The sequence below is a fragment of the Nestor notabilis genome, unplaced genomic scaffold (genome assembly GCF_000696875.1).
Source record: "Nestor notabilis isolate BGI_N333 unplaced genomic scaffold, ASM69687v1 scaffold10547, whole genome shotgun sequence".
Taxonomy (NCBI): Eukaryota; Metazoa; Chordata; class Aves; order Psittaciformes; family Psittacidae; genus Nestor; species Nestor notabilis.
In genome coordinates this window covers 24,548-44,129 of record NW_009935130.1, presented here as the reverse complement: position 1 = coordinate 44,129, position 19,582 = coordinate 24,548, and the positions used below count along the sequence as shown (strand labels likewise).

The 19,582-nt window shown below is 52.4% G+C and overlaps 2 protein-coding genes across 4 annotated transcripts in view; one reads left to right on the top strand and one right to left on the bottom strand.

The window, feature by feature from the left end:
* Positions 1-3,996, top strand: part of LRRC73 (leucine rich repeat containing 73) — a 5,504-nt gene extending 1,508 nt beyond the window's left edge. Inside the window, exons 3-5 of one of the 2 annotated variants that reach the window (XM_010017681.1) lie at positions 1,048-1,148; positions 1,769-1,952; positions 3,539-3,996. In XM_010017681.1, coding sequence (XP_010015983.1) covers positions 1,048-1,148; positions 1,769-1,952; positions 3,539-3,609 — 356 coding nt within the window. In that variant the 3' untranslated portion in view covers positions 3,610-3,996. Of the gene's footprint in view, positions 1-1,047; positions 1,149-1,768; positions 1,959-3,538 lie in introns of both variants that reach the window. The other variant, XM_010017683.1, reaches the window with a different exon arrangement.
* Positions 3,997-7,766: 3,770 nt separating this feature from the next.
* Positions 7,767-18,078, bottom strand: TJAP1 (tight junction associated protein 1 (peripheral)). Of its 2 annotated transcripts, XM_010017679.1 has the most exons (10): positions 17,977-18,078; positions 15,340-15,368; positions 14,059-14,220; positions 13,312-13,378; positions 12,817-12,846; positions 11,541-11,648; positions 10,751-10,834; positions 8,507-9,080; positions 8,174-8,437; positions 7,767-8,035 (listed from the first exon to the last, which is right to left on the bottom strand). In XM_010017679.1, the coding sequence occupies exons 1-10, from the start codon at positions 18,076-18,078 to the stop codon at positions 7,767-7,769; spliced, it is 1,689 nt and encodes a 562-aa protein (XP_010015981.1). The 2 variants fall into 2 exon arrangements, with proteins under 2 accessions (XP_010015981.1, XP_010015982.1); XM_010017680.1 differs by lacking the exon at positions 12,817-12,846.
* Positions 18,079-19,582: the final 1,504 nt, after the last annotated feature.

Sequence of the window (19,582 nt, the reverse complement as noted above, 5' to 3'; positions counted from 1 at the left end):
GCCTTCAGTGGAGGGAAAGCCACCCTTGCTGCTCTGCTTGTGTGAGGTGGACACGTGCCCTGCAGGGAGGCACAGAAAGGAGGTTGTGCCTTTTCCACTCCACCACCTTTGTCATCATATTTGGCCCCCCATGTGTCCCCTGTTCCTGAAGCTCTGGGCCCCGGTGCTGGTTTGGCAGATGCGGTATGTCCCTGCACTCCCCCCTTCATGTTCCTGGCAGAGCAGGGAGGAGGAGGAGAGCCTGGCACTCGTTACCATAGAAACCAACTCTCTTCAGTTCTGATGCAAGGTGGTGAGGAGGAGACCAGGCCGTGCCTCCCTGAGCATCAGCAGGGCGCTCCCCTCCTCACCCAGTCTGGTCTGGAAACAGGAGCCTCCCTCCAGACCCTGTCTGTCTGACCAGGTACCTCCTCCCAGGCAGGAAAGGCCCCAGGGTGTTACCTGGCAGCAGCCTGTTGTTTCTAATTTCCAAGAGAAGGTGTCACAGTTGTATGGTGTCTTGGCACTCGCCAGGGAATATCAGGAGAACATGCTGGAGTCTTGTCTTCAGCAGCATCAATCTTTAATGCTCCTTATCTTACTGCAGCCACCCCCAAAGCCTGCCCCCTTTCCAGGGAGACAGTCTGTCAGCTAGTGCAGAGTCCTCTGTCTGACTCCAGCCTCCCCCTAGACTGAGGTATTCAGCTCTTTATTCTGCATCTGGGATGCCTTACAGGGATTGTTAAAGGCCCTCGCATCCTTGAGTAGGAAAGATATTTGGGAAGATATGGTTCCTTGTGGAATTAACCCAATTTCACTGTGTTCCCTTGTGTTCCTCCTGATAATCAGTGACTGCTCCATAACCACAAAATGGTGTACCTTTACCTTGTCTCTTTTCCCAATTAACAGCTTCTCCCCTCTCCACCCCCAAGGTAACAGATTTGAAGATCAGGAGGTTTTTAAATACTCAGAGGATGTTTCCATGACAGCCCAAGGCCTATGAAGGCATGCGGTATTACATGAGGGAAGGCAGGCACTGCTGACAGCCCCGGTTTGCTTCTCCTGCAGGTGACCAGGTAGCAGGGATGCTCGCTGTTGCTGTGGCCTCCAGTCGAACCCTTGAAGTTCTGGACTTGGAGGGAACAGGACTTACCAACCAGTCAGCCCAGGTATGAGAGCATGCTGTTACTCCGCACCATCACTGACGTCTCAAGGGTATAGGTCTTGGCTATCTTTAGAGGCCCCAGGACCTATCCCTCCCTCCACTCCCCTCCCCAAGTCCACAGGCACCCCTTTCCCTCCATGCGCCCGGGGGTGCTATTGCTTTCCCCTAGCCCTTCCGGCTACAGAAGGAGCTCATAAGGCACAGCTCTGACCTAGGGCACCTGGACCTTCCCCAAGTCATCAGGGAGAAACACATGACTCTTTGTAGTTTGGTTTTCTTGGAGAAAGTAAGGGGTTGGGTTGTGGCTGAGGATCAGAGCTGTATCTGTGGACTGATACAGGCCAAGGCTTTGTTAGCACAGGCTCTCCTCTGAGTCCCAGCTCCCAGCAGGAAGAGGGCACTAGCCTATAGAGCCAGGAAATCCAGGCTCAGCTGTTCCCACAGAAAGATAAGAAGTGCTCAGGCTCTCAGAAAGCCTGGTGCAGAGAGGTCATGGCCAAGGGGAGCTGAGGTAAGAAGAGGAGGGCTAGAGTTTGCAGGGAGACAGAGCATTGAAGTTCTTTCTGCTCAGCCTAGCTACTGTTTGTGCTGCTTGACAGCCTGCTTATCTCGCTCTCCACCTAGACCTTGCTGGACATGGTAGAGAATTACCCCACAGCCCTACGGACACTCATCCTGGCAGAGAACAACATCAGTCCTGAGCTACAGCAGCAGATCTCTGACCTGCTCTCAGAGGGTGAGGAAGAGGAGGAGACGGAGGCTCGTGAAGTCACAACGAGGGAGAAGAACCCCTGGATTTGCCAGAACAGTAAGAGCTGTGGGACCTGGGCTGTGGGCAGGGGCTGACAGGCAGGAATTGGGTGGTCTGGTCTTTTGTGGTAGGGCTGGTGAATGGGGTCCATGCCTTCTCCCCGTGAACTCGAATCCAGACAGCCTCCAGGTGCAACCTTCATGTTAAGTAGCATTGGGCTGAGCTGCACTTGGAAAAGCAGCCTCTGAGGACAATGCAGGTGCTGCAACAAGTGGCAGTGGTGCCTCAGAGGCATTTTCCCTGATGCTGTAGGAACAAAACCTTTGTGGAAACTCTTAAAACTCAAGGGCAGGAGCATTAAAGATTTCGGGGGCCTTTGCTAAATATCCTAGCCAAAACTCATGTCATTCCTCGTGCTTCCTGAGCCTCCCTGCAATCTGGACAGCATCACCTATTCCTATCTCTGCATCCCAAACGTGTGAAGGGTTAGCCAGGTGTCACAGCCTGTCTGTTGCTTGTAACACACAAAAAGGCATATTATGGAGATAGCAGTAGCCTGTTGTGTATTGTTTGTATATGTAATACTGTATATTGTTGTGCCTGTGTCGTGATCCTGCTGTGTTGGGTTTTTTTACCTTTAGTAGTCCTTTGCCCCCTCCCAGTGCTCATATCAGACTAGCAGCAGATAAACCCAACCACCCCCTGCACCTCAAAACATCTGATCCTCATTTATTAGAGCCATAAAAATCCTTTTACTGACAGCTCTGGCCAAGTTTTGGATCGAGTTTTCAGAAATTAATCGCCAAAATATCCCATGCAGCAGTTTCCAATGTGTAGGACGGGATCACACAGAAACACGGCCACTAACGATCTCCCTCACATACAGGAAAAGACCAGCGTTGTTTTCTGTTTAAAAAGGCTTCTGGATGGGAAACTGGTACCCTGCTGAGTTTCTTACTTGCTATGCGTGCCCATCCTCCTTGCAGCTGATTCACTTGGCGTGGGGAAGAGTTCCTGGCTGGCGTTCTGTGCCATCGCAGAGCCAGAGAGCTGCCCTCACCTTCCTGAGGCAGGAAGGGAAGGGCTGCACAAACCCTCCATTCATGCAGTGCAGAAGGTCAGGATTTCCAGGCCTCTGCTGCCCTGAAATGACCGTTTGCCCAGTCTTCCCTGCTTCTGGGAAGGCAGCACCACTGCCCTATGTGGGTTTGGTTGGCTTGCAGCCTGCCAGCCCTGTCGCACCTGGACACTATCTCTGGTTGAAAAGACACCTGGTGAGTGCTGATTTAAAGGCCTGTACAGGGCTGGGTAAGGCATGGTTGGGTCAGCACAACCAGTGTCACCTGCAAGTGTGTGTCAGGAGGGTTCAGAGCTGATGCTCCTCTCTACAGCCAAGATAACAAATGCAGATACTCCACCCGGGCTCTTGCTGCTGTCTCTGCCTTCCCTCCTCCCCAAACATTGATTCTGTTCTGCTGCATGGCCAGAGTAGACCTAGTTCCTACTTAATCCCACAGTCCTTGCAGCAGTTTGCTTCCCACCCTGCTGCACTATTATTCCTCATCCTCACCTCTGGGTCTGGAGTACAGCCCGGCGCGCTCTGGCAGCCCAAGCAGCTCATGGTTTTCTCCCTCTCTCACCAGATTCCAGCTCCCAGATGGTCCTGATGACGTCAGGTCTCGGTGACAGCCTCTTAGCAGAAACAGAAATGTAGCTGGGCTACCCTGCCTGCTTCTGCCGAGAAGAGCACTGTGCCCGCTGGGGCAGTGTGCATCCACGGCTCTCCTGCTGCCGGCGGGCTGCTCCAGCCCTCTTCTCACACATTTCACGTCCTGTTGATGCCTCTCTTGGTTCTCTGAGTGCCGGAGCCTGGCCCGAGCAAATCTCTACGCACGTCTCTGTGTTGTCACACACCACATTGGCCGCTTGTGCTTGTCCAGTCGCTGCCTGTGTAGCTCACGCTGCCCTGCCTCCCCCCTGCGCCCGGCTGTGCCCGCAGGGCACAGGCTGTATTTATTCAGATGTGTATAAGAGATGTTCTTTCTATTGCTTGTACTGCTATCGCGATGAGAGTTTTATAAAGGTCACAGACATGGCACCACTCATGGCAGTGTCCCCTCCATCACTCTGTGCCCTCCGCAATGGGGCAGATGCTGGTAGGTACTGGGAGCAGGCAGGAGCTGTGCGGCGCCTTGGAGCATCGGCAGCAGCCCGCCCAGCCCATGGGCTCTCCTGCTCCCTGCAAGGGCAGGGTCCCAGGATGGTCACCTGGCCCTGCAGGGAGGTTGGTCACAGCCTGATTTAGTGACCCCCAGGCTTTACCTCGGCCTAGCAGGTAGTGGGCTGGGATAGAGCCCCTCTGCATGGAGCTTGGCACCAGGTGGCTGCAGCAACACTAGCAGTCAGGCAAGCGGCCATGGCTGGAGCTAGGTAAGGAGTATCATGTTTCAAGGCTCAGATTAGGTTGGAAGATTAAATTGTGGCAGCAGCTGCTACTCAAGGGAACACAGAATAAAATCATTAATTATGGGGACAAAGAAACAAGAAACTGCCCTTGTGTTACATACACCTAGGTCAGAATGGCACAGGCAGCGTAACTCAGGAGATGGAGGAAATTTCATGACAGCCCTCTGACCTCTCAGCCAGCAAAATGCTTGAAATGGGGTAGGCAGAATTTTGAGTAAACACTGAGGCTGCTTACAGCACAATAAGCTTCCCTCCAGAGTTATTTTACAAACCAAGCCTTTACAGCCTATAAGTAATGTGAAAATTACCCACATTGGTTTTTAATGTTTCTCAAAGTTGCCTGGTTAAATAATCTGCCCTTTTTTAAGCTGCTGTGAACTGAGCCAGAAGCGACACAAGTGCTGCTGTGAACAGTGGATTCTGGTCCACAGGTTCAGTCTGATCCTTGATCTGACAGTCTACATTCAGACCCAAAGTAAAAGTTTGCAGAGCTTGGATAAAATTAAAGAAGAAAACCATGGCTCATCCCCACACATTACTCCCTGCCTGGGGCTGCACCCCTCTTCTTCAACATGTATGACTTGATTTGCAAAAGCACCTTGAATCAGGCTGTTGCTAAAATGCACAGTCAGGATGACCAGTGAGTTCACAGCCTCCTGGAAAGCTTACAGGCCACAGGATCGCTCATGGGTGGCACACACAGTTCAGCAAACCTGGAAACCTGTGCCATGAGAGGCTCTGCTCGCTCACATGCTCAGGATCAGCCTGGGCCAGATCTTAACCAACAGAGAACACTGTGCCATTGCCACCTACTTTTAAAATAGTTTATTTCTGGTCTTAAAATATACATCAGTTTGAAAATTTCAGAAAAAAACACATTAGTTACAGATTAACAGTCTGGAGTTGGGACACTGAAAATGGGGTCAGCTCAGGGCCCCAGAGCTCACCCAGAGGTGAGCAGGAGTGCAGAGGGCAGGCACCACGTCCACTGGGAGAGGGCTCTGCTCCTCTTGAGGCTCCTCTTGAGGCTCCTCCTCAACCTCTGCCAGCAGTCTAATGCTGTGAAGAAGGGTCTGATGAGGCACTGGGCACCCCTTTGCCACCCTTCCATTTCTCTTTTAAGCCTACCTTGACCAAAAGCAGGAAGCTGCCTCTGCCCCGCACCATCAGCACTAGCTGCTTCAGCAAGAGTGGGGTTCGTCCCCTGACCAGCACAGCAAGAGATGGGGTAATGCCTCCCCCTCAGGGAGCCAGAGGAGCTCACTCAGTGAGCATCCAACCCCAGGTGCTGTCCATGAGGCAGGAGCTGGCAGCCACTGCACATACAAGCCCTCAGCAATGCTGCAGAAGAAATGCAGCAGTGGAGCAGCAGATGAAAGCAAACGCAAGGTCCCCACCACTACATTCAGCTCTGAGTAGATGAACACCCTGCAGGCTCAGAGGAGGCTCCTGCTCTCAGCACCAGCCTGTTTGCACAGGTATCGAGCAAAACACTGTAGCATAACACCGAGTTCCACCTGCCCGCCAGAGGGTGGCATTCAGCTCCACAATATTGGAAGTGGGAAACAAGGCAGCAGGGGACATAAAGCAGCCTACAGAGCCGCCAGAGGCGCCTGCAGCTCCCTTTCACAGGCCCTGGAGCCTCCAGGCTCGAGCTGAAGCCCTGGCTGCCCCAGCTGCAGACCCTCTGCAGAGACACGGGTTTGGGGAGGGGAGCAGGGCCCGAGGCAGCTCTTGGCCACGCATCTTGCTGTAAGCATATGAACGGAAGCTCCCTTCCCAGAGAGAGGGCTGCTCACTACAGCCCAGTGAAGAGCCCTCCTTGAGTAGGGTGGGAGGACAACACAAACCCAACTCAAAAAAACAGACAGCAGGCTGAGGACAGCCAGTGGGGTTCGAGGGGGGCATAGCACAGGCAACCAGGCTACCCTGCCTTGCACCCCTCAGGGAGCCAAGAAACACCAGACAGACAAGGGCACAGGACAATATTAAAATAGGATGCCTGGGCTTTGTAAGCCCTCAAAAAAATACCTACATCTACAGACCTCTCCCCTTCCCCCTCCCCCCACCCAAACAAGACACCGAGCACACAAGACCAAGAAGAAAAGTCACACATTATCACACTACACTAGGAAAAACACAGAGAGAGGCCCTACCCAGAAGGGGAGACCCCAGAGAGGCATCAGAGCCAGCCCGGAGCCCCCATAGAAGGGGGTGTGCGAGGAGCCCTTGGCAAAGGGCTGCTGCTGAGCCATGAGGTAGTGTGTCTACAGGGAGCAGCTCCTCAGCACGCTGCCCTCACATCCCTGCCGGCCCTGCACTGAGCCCAGCGGTGTCCTTCACACCTTGCTCACCCGGAGCGAGATGTTGTTCTTTAGTCCGGAGGTGTTTCTGCAGGTTGGAGGCCAGGATCAGAGGGAAGCGCAGCTCCGAGCTGAGCCTCCTCAACACACCCTCAATGCAGGCATCGGACTGGCTGCCAGCGGCTGCGGCTGCTTATGCAGGGTGGGGAGAAAGGAAAAACAATACACCCCAAAACCAAAGGCTTGAAAAGAAGAAAGAAGCCCACCCAAGAGCAAAGCACCAGCACTGTTCAAACAAAACAACAGCACAGAGAGCAGGGGAAGAGGTGTGAGGGAGGAGACACCCAAACACAGATCCCAGTGCCTAGCAGGAGGTGCCTCCCTGAACCACCCCAGCAGACAGCGCCCGTGCCCCACGCCACAGCACCAGCATCCATGCATTGCCTGAGGGGGGCTGGATGCTGAGCCCAACACAGGAGCCAAGCAGTGGGGACCTGCAAAGGCAGATTCTGGAGAACCACCCAGAGGGCAGCTGGGGAAAACAAAACCCAGCGGGAAAATGAGACACCAGAAATCCCAGCACATCCCCAGGGGCACAGAGCCATCTGCTGGGAGAGTCCTGGTGCCCCACTCACAGCCCCTGGGGGCTCCCAGGGAATCAGACACCACCACACAGGCACTCTGCCCTGTTGGCACAAGTTAAAAGAGCAGAGCAGCTGCAGGCAAACAGCATGAGAGTACCCAGGGCCTCAGGTACCTGAGTGGGAAGGGGGAAGGAAGATGTGAGCATTAAGAGGCACAGGCACCAGGATGAGGGGTACCAAGAATGAGCTCCGGTACAGGCACCAGTGTGAGGGTGTGAAGAAAGCTGAAAGTATGCCAGGGCAGTGGGCGTGCTTCTGCACACTGTGTGTGCTAGTACTGTGGGTCTGAGGTGCTGGGGAAGGTGGACCCCAGCTCTTCCAGGTAGCAAAAGAAGAGAATACAAAATTTCAGAGCAGAGCCCCCCTGGGAGGAGGGTACTAAGGGGGTTCCTTCCTCAGAAGTGGACAGATGGAGGCATTCCACAGCTCTGCAGCACGTGGCTGCTTCTTGCCCTGCCTCAGCTGAGAAGGTTGCCTTGCTCCTGGGCTTGCGTCAGACTGTCCTTGCGATGTAAGTGGTGGACTCCCATCCTCTTGGGGCTGCGGTGCGGCCGACTGAAGGAAGGCTTGACCCTGCTTTCTCCACTTTCCTCTTGGGAACCTCCTTGGTTGCCCTCCTTGCTTCCCTGGAGCAACATTTCTCTCTCCTCATCTGGGCTCTCAGGCAAGCCAAGGTCTACATAGTCCTTGTGCTTCTCTGGTGAAGGGCTTCCAGGCTCAGTGGTACCTCCACCGCTTTCTTGCAATAGCTTCTGAGCTTCATCCTGGGAGAAATCTGTACCATAGTCTGAGGAGAAATGGCTTCTGCGGGCTCTGGATTCGGTGCTGTCTGTGTCCACGCTCGAGTCCCGGCTCATGGTCCAGCTGCAGCTCTGTGCAGACTCCTCACCATCCGAGTAAGCCGAGGCTGCCCTACCCAGCTCCTGCATGGAGCGGCTGAACCTCTTCTGGAGCTCGGGGGCCGTGTCGCGGCTGAAAGCCGTGCGGTTCATCAGCACCCGCTCCGAGGTGGGGGGTGCCTTGTCCACAAACATGCGCTGCCAGTTGGCCAGCAGGTCCTCCTCGGAGCTGGCGGAGCTGGCGAAGGCGCTGGGGATCTGGGGGGGGCTGCTGAACGGGCTGCTCTGGGAAGAGCCATGAGCCCGGGCTGCTTTGGGCGACTGCTGACAGGAACAGCTGGAGGCCGACCGGCGCCCTTCCGAGGCAGGGTTGTTGGGGAGTGTCTGCTGCCTGTCACAGCTCTCGTCTTCACTCTGCACCAGGCTGAGGGAGATAGCCTGGCGTGTAGCATATGTACAGTTGGGCAGGGGGCTGTTCTTTGGGATCCTTACCTTGTCTTCAGAGAATTCAATCACTTTGCGCCCAGGGTACATCGGATGGGGAGGTGATGGTGTAGGGTATGGGCTTAGCTTCTCAAAGGCAGGCACCTCCTCTGGCACACTCTCCACACTGCACTGGGGCTTGCAGCCACCATTCTGTTTTCCTGCATCTCCTCCCTCCTTCCCCATCTGCCCTGCACTGCTGCAGGCATCAGGAGGGGCTCCACTCATGTCCACATGCACAAAGACATCCTCAGCCATGGGACAGCTGCCACTGCTAGACTTAGCCGAATTCAGAACCAGAGATTCTGGTTTCTCCAAGACTCTGGCAATGACCGAGGTGGGCACAACATCAGATGGAGCCAAGGTGTGGGTTGCTTCTTGACCAGGGCCTGATGACTCCTGAGTGCTATGTAAATGCTTATTGACCATGTCCTGCAGCTCATAGGGAAGCTAGGGAAAAGGAATAGGGCATTAGAAGGAGGCTGCCATACAAACCACTCAATTCCAAATAATCTGCCTGTTCCAACCAACCTTCACATGTACTTCGTACTCCTCATCTTGACCCTAACAGTCACCTACCTTGCCTTGAGAAAGGCATCTCTTTCCAAAGCAGACCTGTCCCATAAGAGACTGACAAGACTCTCTAGCTGTCACACCAGTCATGTGTCTAGGCCACGGTACACAGGCCCCATTGTGCAAAGAGAGAAAGATGGCCCATGGCCTCAGTCCCCCATGCCTGTGAGCACAAGAGACAAGGCTCAGCCAGCGCATGCTAGGAAGGGGTCTATTGATCTGTGGAAAATCAGCTGGTGGTTGCACTGAAGTGACTCAACAGCCCCCAGTGCTGGGATCCACAGTGCTCCCTGAACGCAGTTTCTGCAGCCATGCTGCCTTGGCAGCCTGCCCACAGAGCAGAATCAATGCCTTCCCTTGTTCTCACCAATTCATCCCACTTCCTCACTCTCTCCATGTCAGAGACAAACATGGGGTTTACTACCAAAGCTGCAGGACTGGGGTCTCAGCAGAGGGTAAGCACTGCTCCTTGTCCTGCAAATGGGCACTACAGCTCTCCTCACCACCGTGCCAGGCTGCCCCCACCGTGGTCACCACACCCATGCACCGCATGAAGCGGAGAGCAGAGCTCCGTAAGCCACTCCGTGGCACGGCAGGAGCCCCATCAGAGGCAGGAGGAAAGCACAGATGCAGGGCACACTGCATGACAACAGCTGGCTGTGAGGCGGACTGCACAGCTGCTCAGCACCAAGCCCCTGTCAGTGGAGCCATGTGGGACACGATGCTCTGGGGGGCAGAATGCAAAGCTCCAGGGAGGGGAGACAGCTGGGAGAGAGGTCAAGGTTACCCCAGCAGTAACTGATACACTGACCTCAAGAGTGCTAATTTGAGACACAATGGGGGAGGGTGACATATTGGTCACCTGCTAAGTTAAGAAAGACAAGCACGTGGTTTTGCTGTGAGGAACCTAAGAAGGGATGGAGACAAGGGGTATGGCAAAGAGAGAGCTGGGGTAGGGGCCTAAATGATACTTCCAACCAAAGAAGTGATGCTACGAATGTAGAAGGCCTAAACTCCATCTTTGCTCATCCCGAGGGCAAGATGAGCTGAATAGACTCCATGAGGGGGAGTATGATTTGGTACCAACTTCTCCCATTCAGGCCTAAAAGACGCCCTGAGAGCTGCCTCCCACATTTCTCCTCACAGTAAGAACTGAAGCCAGGCCAGACTATTGCAGCTCAGCTCCTTATGAGGCAGCGTGGACCTTCCATGTGGCCAGGTGAGGAAGAGAAGAGGACAGAGCAGGGTAAGAGAGAGGTCTGTCCTCCTGCCAGCTCCCATCAGGCACCCAGCAGGCTATCAGATTCAAGGTTATTGTGCTTTTTATAACAGCTCCTAGCTGAGCTGTGAAATGGAGCTGGCGTGAAAGAGGAGATGGCAGAGGCTCTGTGCTGCCTTCTCAGTGGGAGTGGGAACAGGAGCCCTCCCCCACCCTCTATCTGAGGCTGAAGAATGAGACCAATGGCCCTGCAGAGAAAGCTGAAGAAAGCAAGAGGCAGGCAGGACCAGGAGCCCTTCTTGCCCATCTCAGCAGGACTGCTACTCACATCAGCAAACTTGTGGTTCCTGAAGTGGGACTTGTTACACTTCAGTAGCTGTACTGCAAGGTTACAGTCCTGTCGATAGCGCTCCTGCAAGAAGGGCATAGGTGTGCAACAGTGTCAGACTGGACCCATCTCTTACACAAAAACGCACCATCTGACCAGATGCTTCCTGCACAGAAGCAGGAAGAGGCATGTGATGAATCACTCATGAGGACACTCTTTTCCACACCCCTGTGTATTTTCTTACAGCTCAGTCAATGTGTTCCTTTAAACTCCAGTCCTTGTTCCAGGCACATACAGTCAGTGTGTCAACCCCCTCTCCCTCTGGGGATTTCAATAGTCTCCAAAAGTCCCACCAGATTTGCTATCCCACCCCAAAGCTCTCAGCCATGCCTGAAGACACTGCCCTGTTGCAAACAGACAGACTAGAGGGAGTTGAGGGCAGTTAATAGAAACAAGCAACAAACCCAGGAACTTCTCTATTAATGATAATTAATTAAGAAAAAGCATCAACTCCCTCCCAGCACTCAAGTAAATGACCCCTCCGCTGGTACAGCCTGGACTCAGATCAAACTAAACTCAAAACAGCCAATTCATCAAACTTGAAGATCAGTTCTTCCTTGCTCAAGCCCTCAGACCCTTTTCTGTTTGTCTGTTCCTACTGCTGTGTACAGCTTCCACACTTTCATACACACTGAAGCCATTCACGTGCTTCTTTACACTAATAACTTTTAACAAGAGGAAAAGCCCACACCTCATACACTTCCACAGCCATTTGCAGACTGACACTTACATTGAGTTCCTCCAGCTTATTGATGGTGGTTTTGGCATCAAGCAATTTATTAGTGAGCTCTACGATCTCCCAGTCCAGCGTCTTGCGATCCATCTCTGCCTTTTTAATCTGGGATACAAGAACACCAGGTGTAAATCCCCCCAGAAGAGAACAACTTGGCTTCACCACCCACCTCTACCCAAACATAGCACAATGACATGCTCAGCTGGGATACAAAAACTTCCAAACAGACAGACAAGGGGGACAGCTACAGAGAACAGGTTGAGTTCAAACCTCCTCAACACAGTATCTTTTCCTACAGCACAACCACGTTTCCTCTCTGCCCTGGTTCACAAGGTGCCTGGTGGAAAGTTAGTGGTTTTGAACAAATCAATCCAATCCTGATACTGGCAGCAAAGACCTCTGAGCTTGTGATACCCAGCCCTCTTCTCTGGGGCAACAGAACAAGAACGCTGCCCATAAAGATTCAGCAGTCAACGCTGAATGGACAAAAGGGTTTTTGGCAGGGAGAAGGCACCATCCTGAAAGGGTTTAAGCCTTGCTCTAGTAAGAAAAAGGATCTTTATAGCTTCGTCTAGAGGTCAGTTAACGCCCTCCCTAAAGCAGATAATCTTGCCTCTTTAGAGTCCCTAACAGTTGAGGTGCAGTGCCGACAGAGACCCAGATGTAACAGCAGAGATGGGTAACAGCTGAGAACAACCAAGCCATTCCCTTCTCAAGTTCTTCCAATGCTGCCCAAGGGTGCTCGAGGCTGTGATGATCAGGGCCCAGCTGTGCACAAGGGTGCAGAGCAGCGACACACAAGGGGGTCAGGTAGGACAATGCTTCCCACATATACAGTCTCTTCAGGCACCAACACAATGAATATAAACTCAAGAAATTCAAGTGCTAGGACCAAAGAAATCTCATCTTGGGATACATGGAGGCAATCAGCATCTCAGCTGTTCGACTTGCCTGCTCACAGCTCAGAAGGGGAAGGAAAGGGAGCAAACAAAGCTCACAGCCATCCATATCTTGTGCAGTGCCACAGCTTATGGGCATCACTTCCCAACACGCCATGCTCCAGCTGGCTCAGAGTCAAACACTCTTCAGGTGGAGCACTGCAAGCTGGGACCTGCTGCATCTGTGGGCAGCTGCTGGATACCAGGTGAGCCCTTGGCTGGACGAGGGCCGGGGCCCCTCCATCTGGGGTGGTGTTTGTGGGACTGACAATGGAACCAACAGGCAGAGACACGTAAAGAGGAAAAGAAAAAACACACAAACGAAAAGACGCAACTGCAAAAATCCAGCTTTGGCTGAGAGAGGCCTGAGAGGTGAGTGTGCCCAGCGTGTGCCAGCGGCAGCGTGGGGAGGAGAGAGAGAGGGAGGGAGGGAGAGAAAAGAAACAGCCATGAGTGTTATGAATGCACACAACAGACATATACGCACATTGGCTCTGTTCTGACTGCCCCCATCCTCCCAAGATAACCACCCTAAGACTGGCTGACATATCCCTGGCATTTCGAGAGGGACTGAAGCAACATGACGGAATATCATGCAATTATGTGTTGTGGGGAGCCAAAGCTCACATGCATGACCAAGTAGGGACTCAGTAAATCAAGAAAACAATTCATGATACTAGCAACAATGGGAAATAGATAGTCACGGCCAGAATCTCACCCTTCACCCACTGCCACATCTGCTGGGTAAAGCCAGGGCCTCTCACCCCATCTGCTCCTAACACACGGGTCTCTTCCACCGTGTCTCTGTAGTTACTGAATAGGGCACTTACCAGGGCATGCAGCTTCTCCTCCAGGTCCTGGTTGGTTCTCTGGGAAGCAGTATAGCTGTTCTGCAACCTACAGAAACAAGATTGTATACATGGGAACAGATCTCATGCACCTACGCAAGTCCCCTTCATAGCTGCCAAGCAAACCACCAACTCCACAACTTCAGAAAGAACAGAACTGAGACAACCAGGCATATCAGCTATGCCTTACCTCTGCCACATAATGGCCTTCAGGTCCCACGTTAGCGGAGGCAAGATAAGGTCGGCTGGGTGAAAGGATCTTGAAGGGGAGGCTGTGAATGACTTTGGAGGACGACTCTGAGCTATGTCATGTATAAGCATGTGACCAGTGACTGGCATTGATTTTTAATTGAGGTACTTTCCAGGTAAACTGGCGATGTATTCTCTTGCAGCATCAAGTAACCATCCAGCTTGGATGGTTACTCAACATGTGTAAAAGGAGACACTGATGGCTCCTTTTACACATGTGGAGTAACCATCCAAGCTGGATCCTGCCTCACATCCAATAGATGAAGAATTCCCTGCCCCTCACACTGGCAGCATTCCTACACTGTACCCTAGAGGAAGTAATGGCTGCAGAGCCTTTAACTCCCCCACAGTCTATGGGTGCACTTTTCTGAGGATGCTTTTGATTCATACAACAGGCCACAGCCTGCTCACGCCAGCTGAGTGAGTCCTTGGGGGAAGGATCTCTCCGATTCTACTACTCTCTTCTTTCCTTTTTCATACCTACGGAATTTATCCTTGAATTTCTCCAGCTCCTCACGGTTCTGGCCCAGCTCCATCTCCAGGTAGTCCTGACCAGACTCCAGCTCCCTCTCCATCGCCTCCATTTTGTTAGTCACATATGTCAGCCGGCGGCGCAGCTCCTCATTCTCATGCTGCAGTAGCCTGCGGCACACAGGAACAAGGTACCACTGAGTGCACAAGGGGCACTCCACACCAGCACCTCCACCCCGCTGCCCTGCTCTAGGACCCAAGACCCCACGGGGGCCCCGTGAAGTCAGGAACTGAAGTGGCAGGAGATGCTAGAACATGCAGTGAGAGGTGCATCTCTGTCAGGAAAGAGAGACTCGAACTCTCTTGGAACAGGGACGAAGAAGCACATGCCAGCTGGCCAGCCATGGCTCCCAGCTCCCTCTCTGGTTACAATGCTTGAACAAAGCCCACTAGCCAGATGAGCTGCGTAGCTCCTGTGTCCCTCACTGGTGAATGAAACCCACTCAATAATTTATCACAGTCCAGGTTAGAAGAGTTGAAAGCAAAAAGAGTAAAATCATCTTCCCTGAAACTGTTCAAAAGCCCTCACCCCCTTAATACATGGTGGAAAGAGGACTCCATACAGCCTTAATCCCAGAAGCAAAGTGGTGGGGTGCATTTACAGATGTGATCACAGCTGCCAGTCAACCCCATTCCAACACAAACTACTCCATTCCTCCCCAGCCAGGACATGCTTCGTGGTCAGAAAGATTCTCTGTTACTTTTCATTCCTTTGTGCTCAGTTGCTTGGAGAAACCCAGAAGAGCACTGCTTCTCTTTGGCAGTGAAAACCTACTCCTCACTATGGCTTGGAGCTCAGTGCTAGCAGTTGTCTGTGCCCCACACCACCACCAGCAAAAAGCTCAGCTCTCACCCTCAGTCAGCAGCAGGTTTCTGCAAATTGCTTCTGATGGCTTACTCTGAAACAAGAAGAAGGGTTAAAAAGGGCAATCCTCTCTCCACCTGTATTAAAAGCTTCATCTCCTACTTTCTTTCACACCCACCAACTCTTCTGCCTGCACCTGCACTGAGGGTCTCTGTTCCCTCCCTCTTCAGGGGAAGACATGCAAGGCAGAGGTTGACAAGGCACAGACTAGAGTTCTGCCCACATGGCCCCAAGAAGATTGAAGATGTGAGAGAGGCCTGCAGGGCCAGTCAGTATCATTGTGCAGGTGGCACAGGCAGGATATGAGGAATCAGCACCCACACAATTGTAGTATGACAGGCATAAAGGGGGAGCAGGACACTTACTTCATCCTTTCTGCATCCGTCAAGGGTTCCTGCACAGGGAAGAAAACAGCTATGAGACTCTTTCAGAGGAGGAGTTGCTGTCTCACACTGTCCTAAGGGGCAGAGTCTTGGCTGCTAGACCCTTACAGGACCTGTACACAGTGCTCACCTATTTGATACCAAGACAGACCATGTGCTCTGGTTCAGGGCAGAAAAGCTAGACTAGAAACCACCACACAAGTTAGGTAACTACTCTCCCACGGTGCAATATCAGCATCTCTTGTAATATCACCACCTTAGCTGGTATTTCAGCTTCCTCCACAACCACAGTCAGTGGGTAGCACGAATCTCACAGCCCAGCATACACTGATGATTAAATTGTCACGACAGTAATCACAACACCCTTGAAGCCCCACAAAAAGAATGAGAGAGAATCATTTGGGAGCTGAAAAATGTGCTACCATTTCCACCACCCAGACTGTGCTGTGAAAAGAGTTCCTTTCTGCAGACCTGAAACCAGCCACTGTAACTATCCTAGGACAGCAGAAAAAACACCAAAGGTCAGAAAAACCTAGGAAAGAAATTAATGTTCTGGGCAAGTTCTCTAGAGCTGGCTGGAGCAGGGACCTACAGAACATGGAGATACAGCGCACTGACAAGAGCACACCCCTCAGCTATTCTCACTTCCTTTGTGCTCTCTGTGTTAACCCATGCGATGGCTGCTGCCTGCCAGCACGGCTGGCAAAGGTTTCATTAGCACCAGAAGCACTATATTTTCTGTGAGAGCCCAAGACTGTGACCATTCTCACAAAGCCCAAGCTGCCCATAGAGTATTTTTGGTACTTGGTACTAACAGCACTGCACAAACCCAAAGTGCTGCCATGCTTCAGATTGTCCATTAAGTGTCACAGCCAGTTCTGGGCTGAGAGGCCATGTCACAGTTGTGGATGAGGTTGTCAAGCTGCTAGCAATATTACAGAAGGCAAACCACCCCAGCCCTGGCCTTAAGACATCATGGGGCTGCTTCCTTCATCAATTCACACTTTAAAAGAATGGTCCTTACCACCTGCATACATCCTTTTATCCCTAAAGGCAAAGCATCAATCCATTCTTTTCTCACATCCTGACCCCACATGGCAATCAGTTAATTCATGCAGAATTAGCTAGCAACTGCTTCCCCTGCCCCCACAAATACATACACAGCAGGTACTAGTGAGCGGGCAAAAGGCTCTCACTCTCCCCACTGGCATTACAGACTAGACGAGATCCAGGTGGGGGCTTTGGCTTTTGTGAGACTCCTGTCTGTAAGCCAGTGGCCCTGGAACCTACCTTGTTTAGTGCGAGGCTGAGGGAAGGGGAGGCTCTAGATGGGGCAGGCCCCTCCTCCTGACTCCAACGTGTTGGAGCGGAGAAGGATCCTTTCTCTGAGTAGTTCGTCTCCACTGCACTCTTCTGCCCAAGTTTAGCACACAGATGGTGTGGCTGTAGTAGCTGTGAACAAGAACTGCTTTCATCCCTTCTGCCCTCCGCACTGCTTTTCCAAGAAGACAGTGAGTGCTGCTGCCTGGAGGATGTCCCTGACAGCCCCAGGTCTGCCAGCTGCTTCAGCTCATACTGACACACATCTACTACCCTCCTCTCTAGGGAAAGGAGTTTTCCCTTACTGTCCTTCCTCCCAAGGACAGGTTTCTTTCTTTGTCTGGAAGCTCTTTCAGCCTCCTCAGAACACTTTCTCTGGCATGAAGCCATTCTCAGCACCTCACATTTCATTTCTGCTTTTCTTCTGGTCAGGCGGGGGGATCTTTCAGCTACAAGCTTGGTTTTAACCCCTTGGCCTTCTGGCACAGATCTTCTGGGAAGAAGGGTAAAGTTCTGGTCTTGTTCTGCTCCCCTGGTCTCTCCCAGTGAACGCAAACGGATAGGACTCAGCACCCGCTGGGTAATCTCATCCAGGAATTTGGAGAACTGCAGTTTCTCCTCTGTGATCTTCTCCCTGCGCTTGACAGAGCCAGTGGCCCTGCTGCTGCTGTGCTCCAGTGATTGCTTCTCCCTTTGGCTGAGGCAGAGCTGAGGATCACTGTACTTGCGCGAGCCGTGGCCACGGGAAAGCGTCTCCACTGAGTGGGACTTGCGTAAGGTCTCAGGGCATGGGCCTCCCATGTTGGTCTGCTTCAGGATTCCTTTGAGAGGCAGGTGGGCAGAGGAGACCTGAAGCTTCCTCGGTGTAAGGACTTCAGGAGGCTCTTTAAACATAAGTGAGCGTTCCAGGCTTCTGCTCTTGAAAGAGCAAGTGGGATGGTGTCTTTCATCTCCAGACACGGCAACTGTCTCCATGCTACGGCTCATAAATCTACTGCGGTGCCCACGACTGCGGGCTGGGCACCGCTTCCCACTTCGCTGCCCCATCTTTCCACCATGAGGAAGTGCTGGCAAGACAGTCTGGCTCTTGATGTTCAACTCTGCTCTGCACCCTGTCACTTCCTTCTCACTGCTGGACTCCAGGGACCACGATGAGAAGTTCAGGTTGCAAACCTCAAACCCCTCTGCCTGCTTGAGCTGTCCTGCCTTGGTGTAACTAAACCCTGTTTGCTGGTGCAATGGTGTTAAGCCCTTTGCCACCCGGCAAGCCGTTACCTGACTCTGTTCAGCCAAGATCACTCCATCCTGGTCATCACGGATGATGGGTACCTCATGGCGGATTTCCCGATGCTGCGGGGGTGCCTTGCGGTAAGGCTTCTTTGATGGAGCGGTGCTCGACATCCTCCCACCTGTGTGGCTCCAAAAGCAGGTTACCTACCAACAGCACAAAGTGCACAGAATAGAGAGTCACAGGTGCTCCATCAAACCCGAGAAGTGACCCAGCAGGAACGTGGCTCCCCTGGAGTCCCAGAGCTGGTCCCCATGCAGAGTGCTAATTGAGCAGGGAAAGGATGTGGCCACAGGCCTTGAGAAGCAGCTGCAGGAGAGGGAGCAAAGTAAGAGGTAGCTGTGTCCTTCTCCCAGCCAGTGACAGCAGAGGGCTGGCACATCCTCTCCCCCCTCTACACACGCAGTTTGTATGTATCTGGGTTATATATAGCAAACGAGAATAGACCTCACAGCAGCATATTGATTAGGCTCTTTAGGAAAGGCCTTTTCCAATATGGAAACTGCAAGCCTTTACAGGCAGCAGTGACAGCTGGAGCAGCAGTTATTGATCCTGTGCTGTCACTGTCAGCAGGGACTATGTGGGAGGAGACTCTAACCATTAAAGAGCCCAAACCCAGAAGTTTTGGCTTACACTGGAATCCCAGTGGAGCAGATCACAGGAGGCTTGTTAGAAGGAGGTACCATACCGTTACAACTGCTCACTGTCAGAAAAGACAAATACCATCCCCCAAATCATAGGTGGCATCGAATTAGGATGGCAATGCCCTTGATGTTGGTACCTAAAGCCAGATTTTGCAACATACATCAGTACCACTAGCAGAAAGATCAGATTAGTCCCTTTACCCCAGCCATGCTGGGCATGGAGCTGATGCAGGAGCTGTAGCAGTACAAGAGCAGAAACATGGGGTAGAAGGAAAGCAGCTATCTTGTACACACGGAAGAATCTCCTTCCTTTCCACCATGTTGGGACTGCAGTGGAGGGCAGGAAGACTTACCCCCAAGCAGCCAGGATTTCAACCACCCAAGCACACAAGACAAGAAGTCTTGGAGCTGCCAAGGAGTCCTCACAGAGCACAGTACCAGATATTCCCTGGTGACAACATATAGTTCCTAGTTCCCCTATATTTGAGGTAAGCACCAGCTTCTCATTCCCTTTTCACTTGCTGGATTCCAACACTGATCAAGCCTAGCATCTCTGCAATGCTCACCTGACCTGCAGCACTTCAAAGTGCAGGAGCCACCTCATATCACCCTCTCCCTGCTTCTACAGGCAGGGCTGTTTGACTCCCATTCACATACCTTCAAGAGAGTCAGTGGATACCACTGGGCCAGTGATCTAGCAGATTTCGCTTGCTTTCTGTTTTGGCCAGTGGAGTTTTACCTGTTAAGTGCCTCAATGGAGCTCCAATAATTCTCTCCAGTTCTTACCCCTCTTGCCTAGCCGAGTTTTCTTGACACTTAGACTGAGTCCCTTCGGAGGACTGTCACATGTGAGGTGTTTGCACCAAGCACAAAGTGCCTCCAAGCCACAGCAGGCTTTACACTTACACTTCACAAGCTGACCTCCACTCCACTAAAAACATAAGCTCACAGAAGACTCTCACATCTTTCCAGA

Excerpts from the sequence above, each read along its gene's own strand:
- TJAP1 (XM_010017679.1), bottom strand. The coding sequence starts at position 18,078 with ATGTCGAGCACCGCTCCATCAAAGAAGCCTTACCGCAAGGCACCCCCG. Across the intron at positions 14,221-15,339 it reads ACGGATGCAGAAAGGATGAA|GCTACTGCAGCATGAGAATG; the intron begins GTAAGTGTCCTG and ends TGTGTGCCGCAG. Across the intron at positions 13,379-14,058 it reads TTCAAGGATAAATTCCGTAG|GTTGCAGAACAGCTATACTG; the intron begins GTATGAAAAAGG and ends TTGTTTCTGTAG.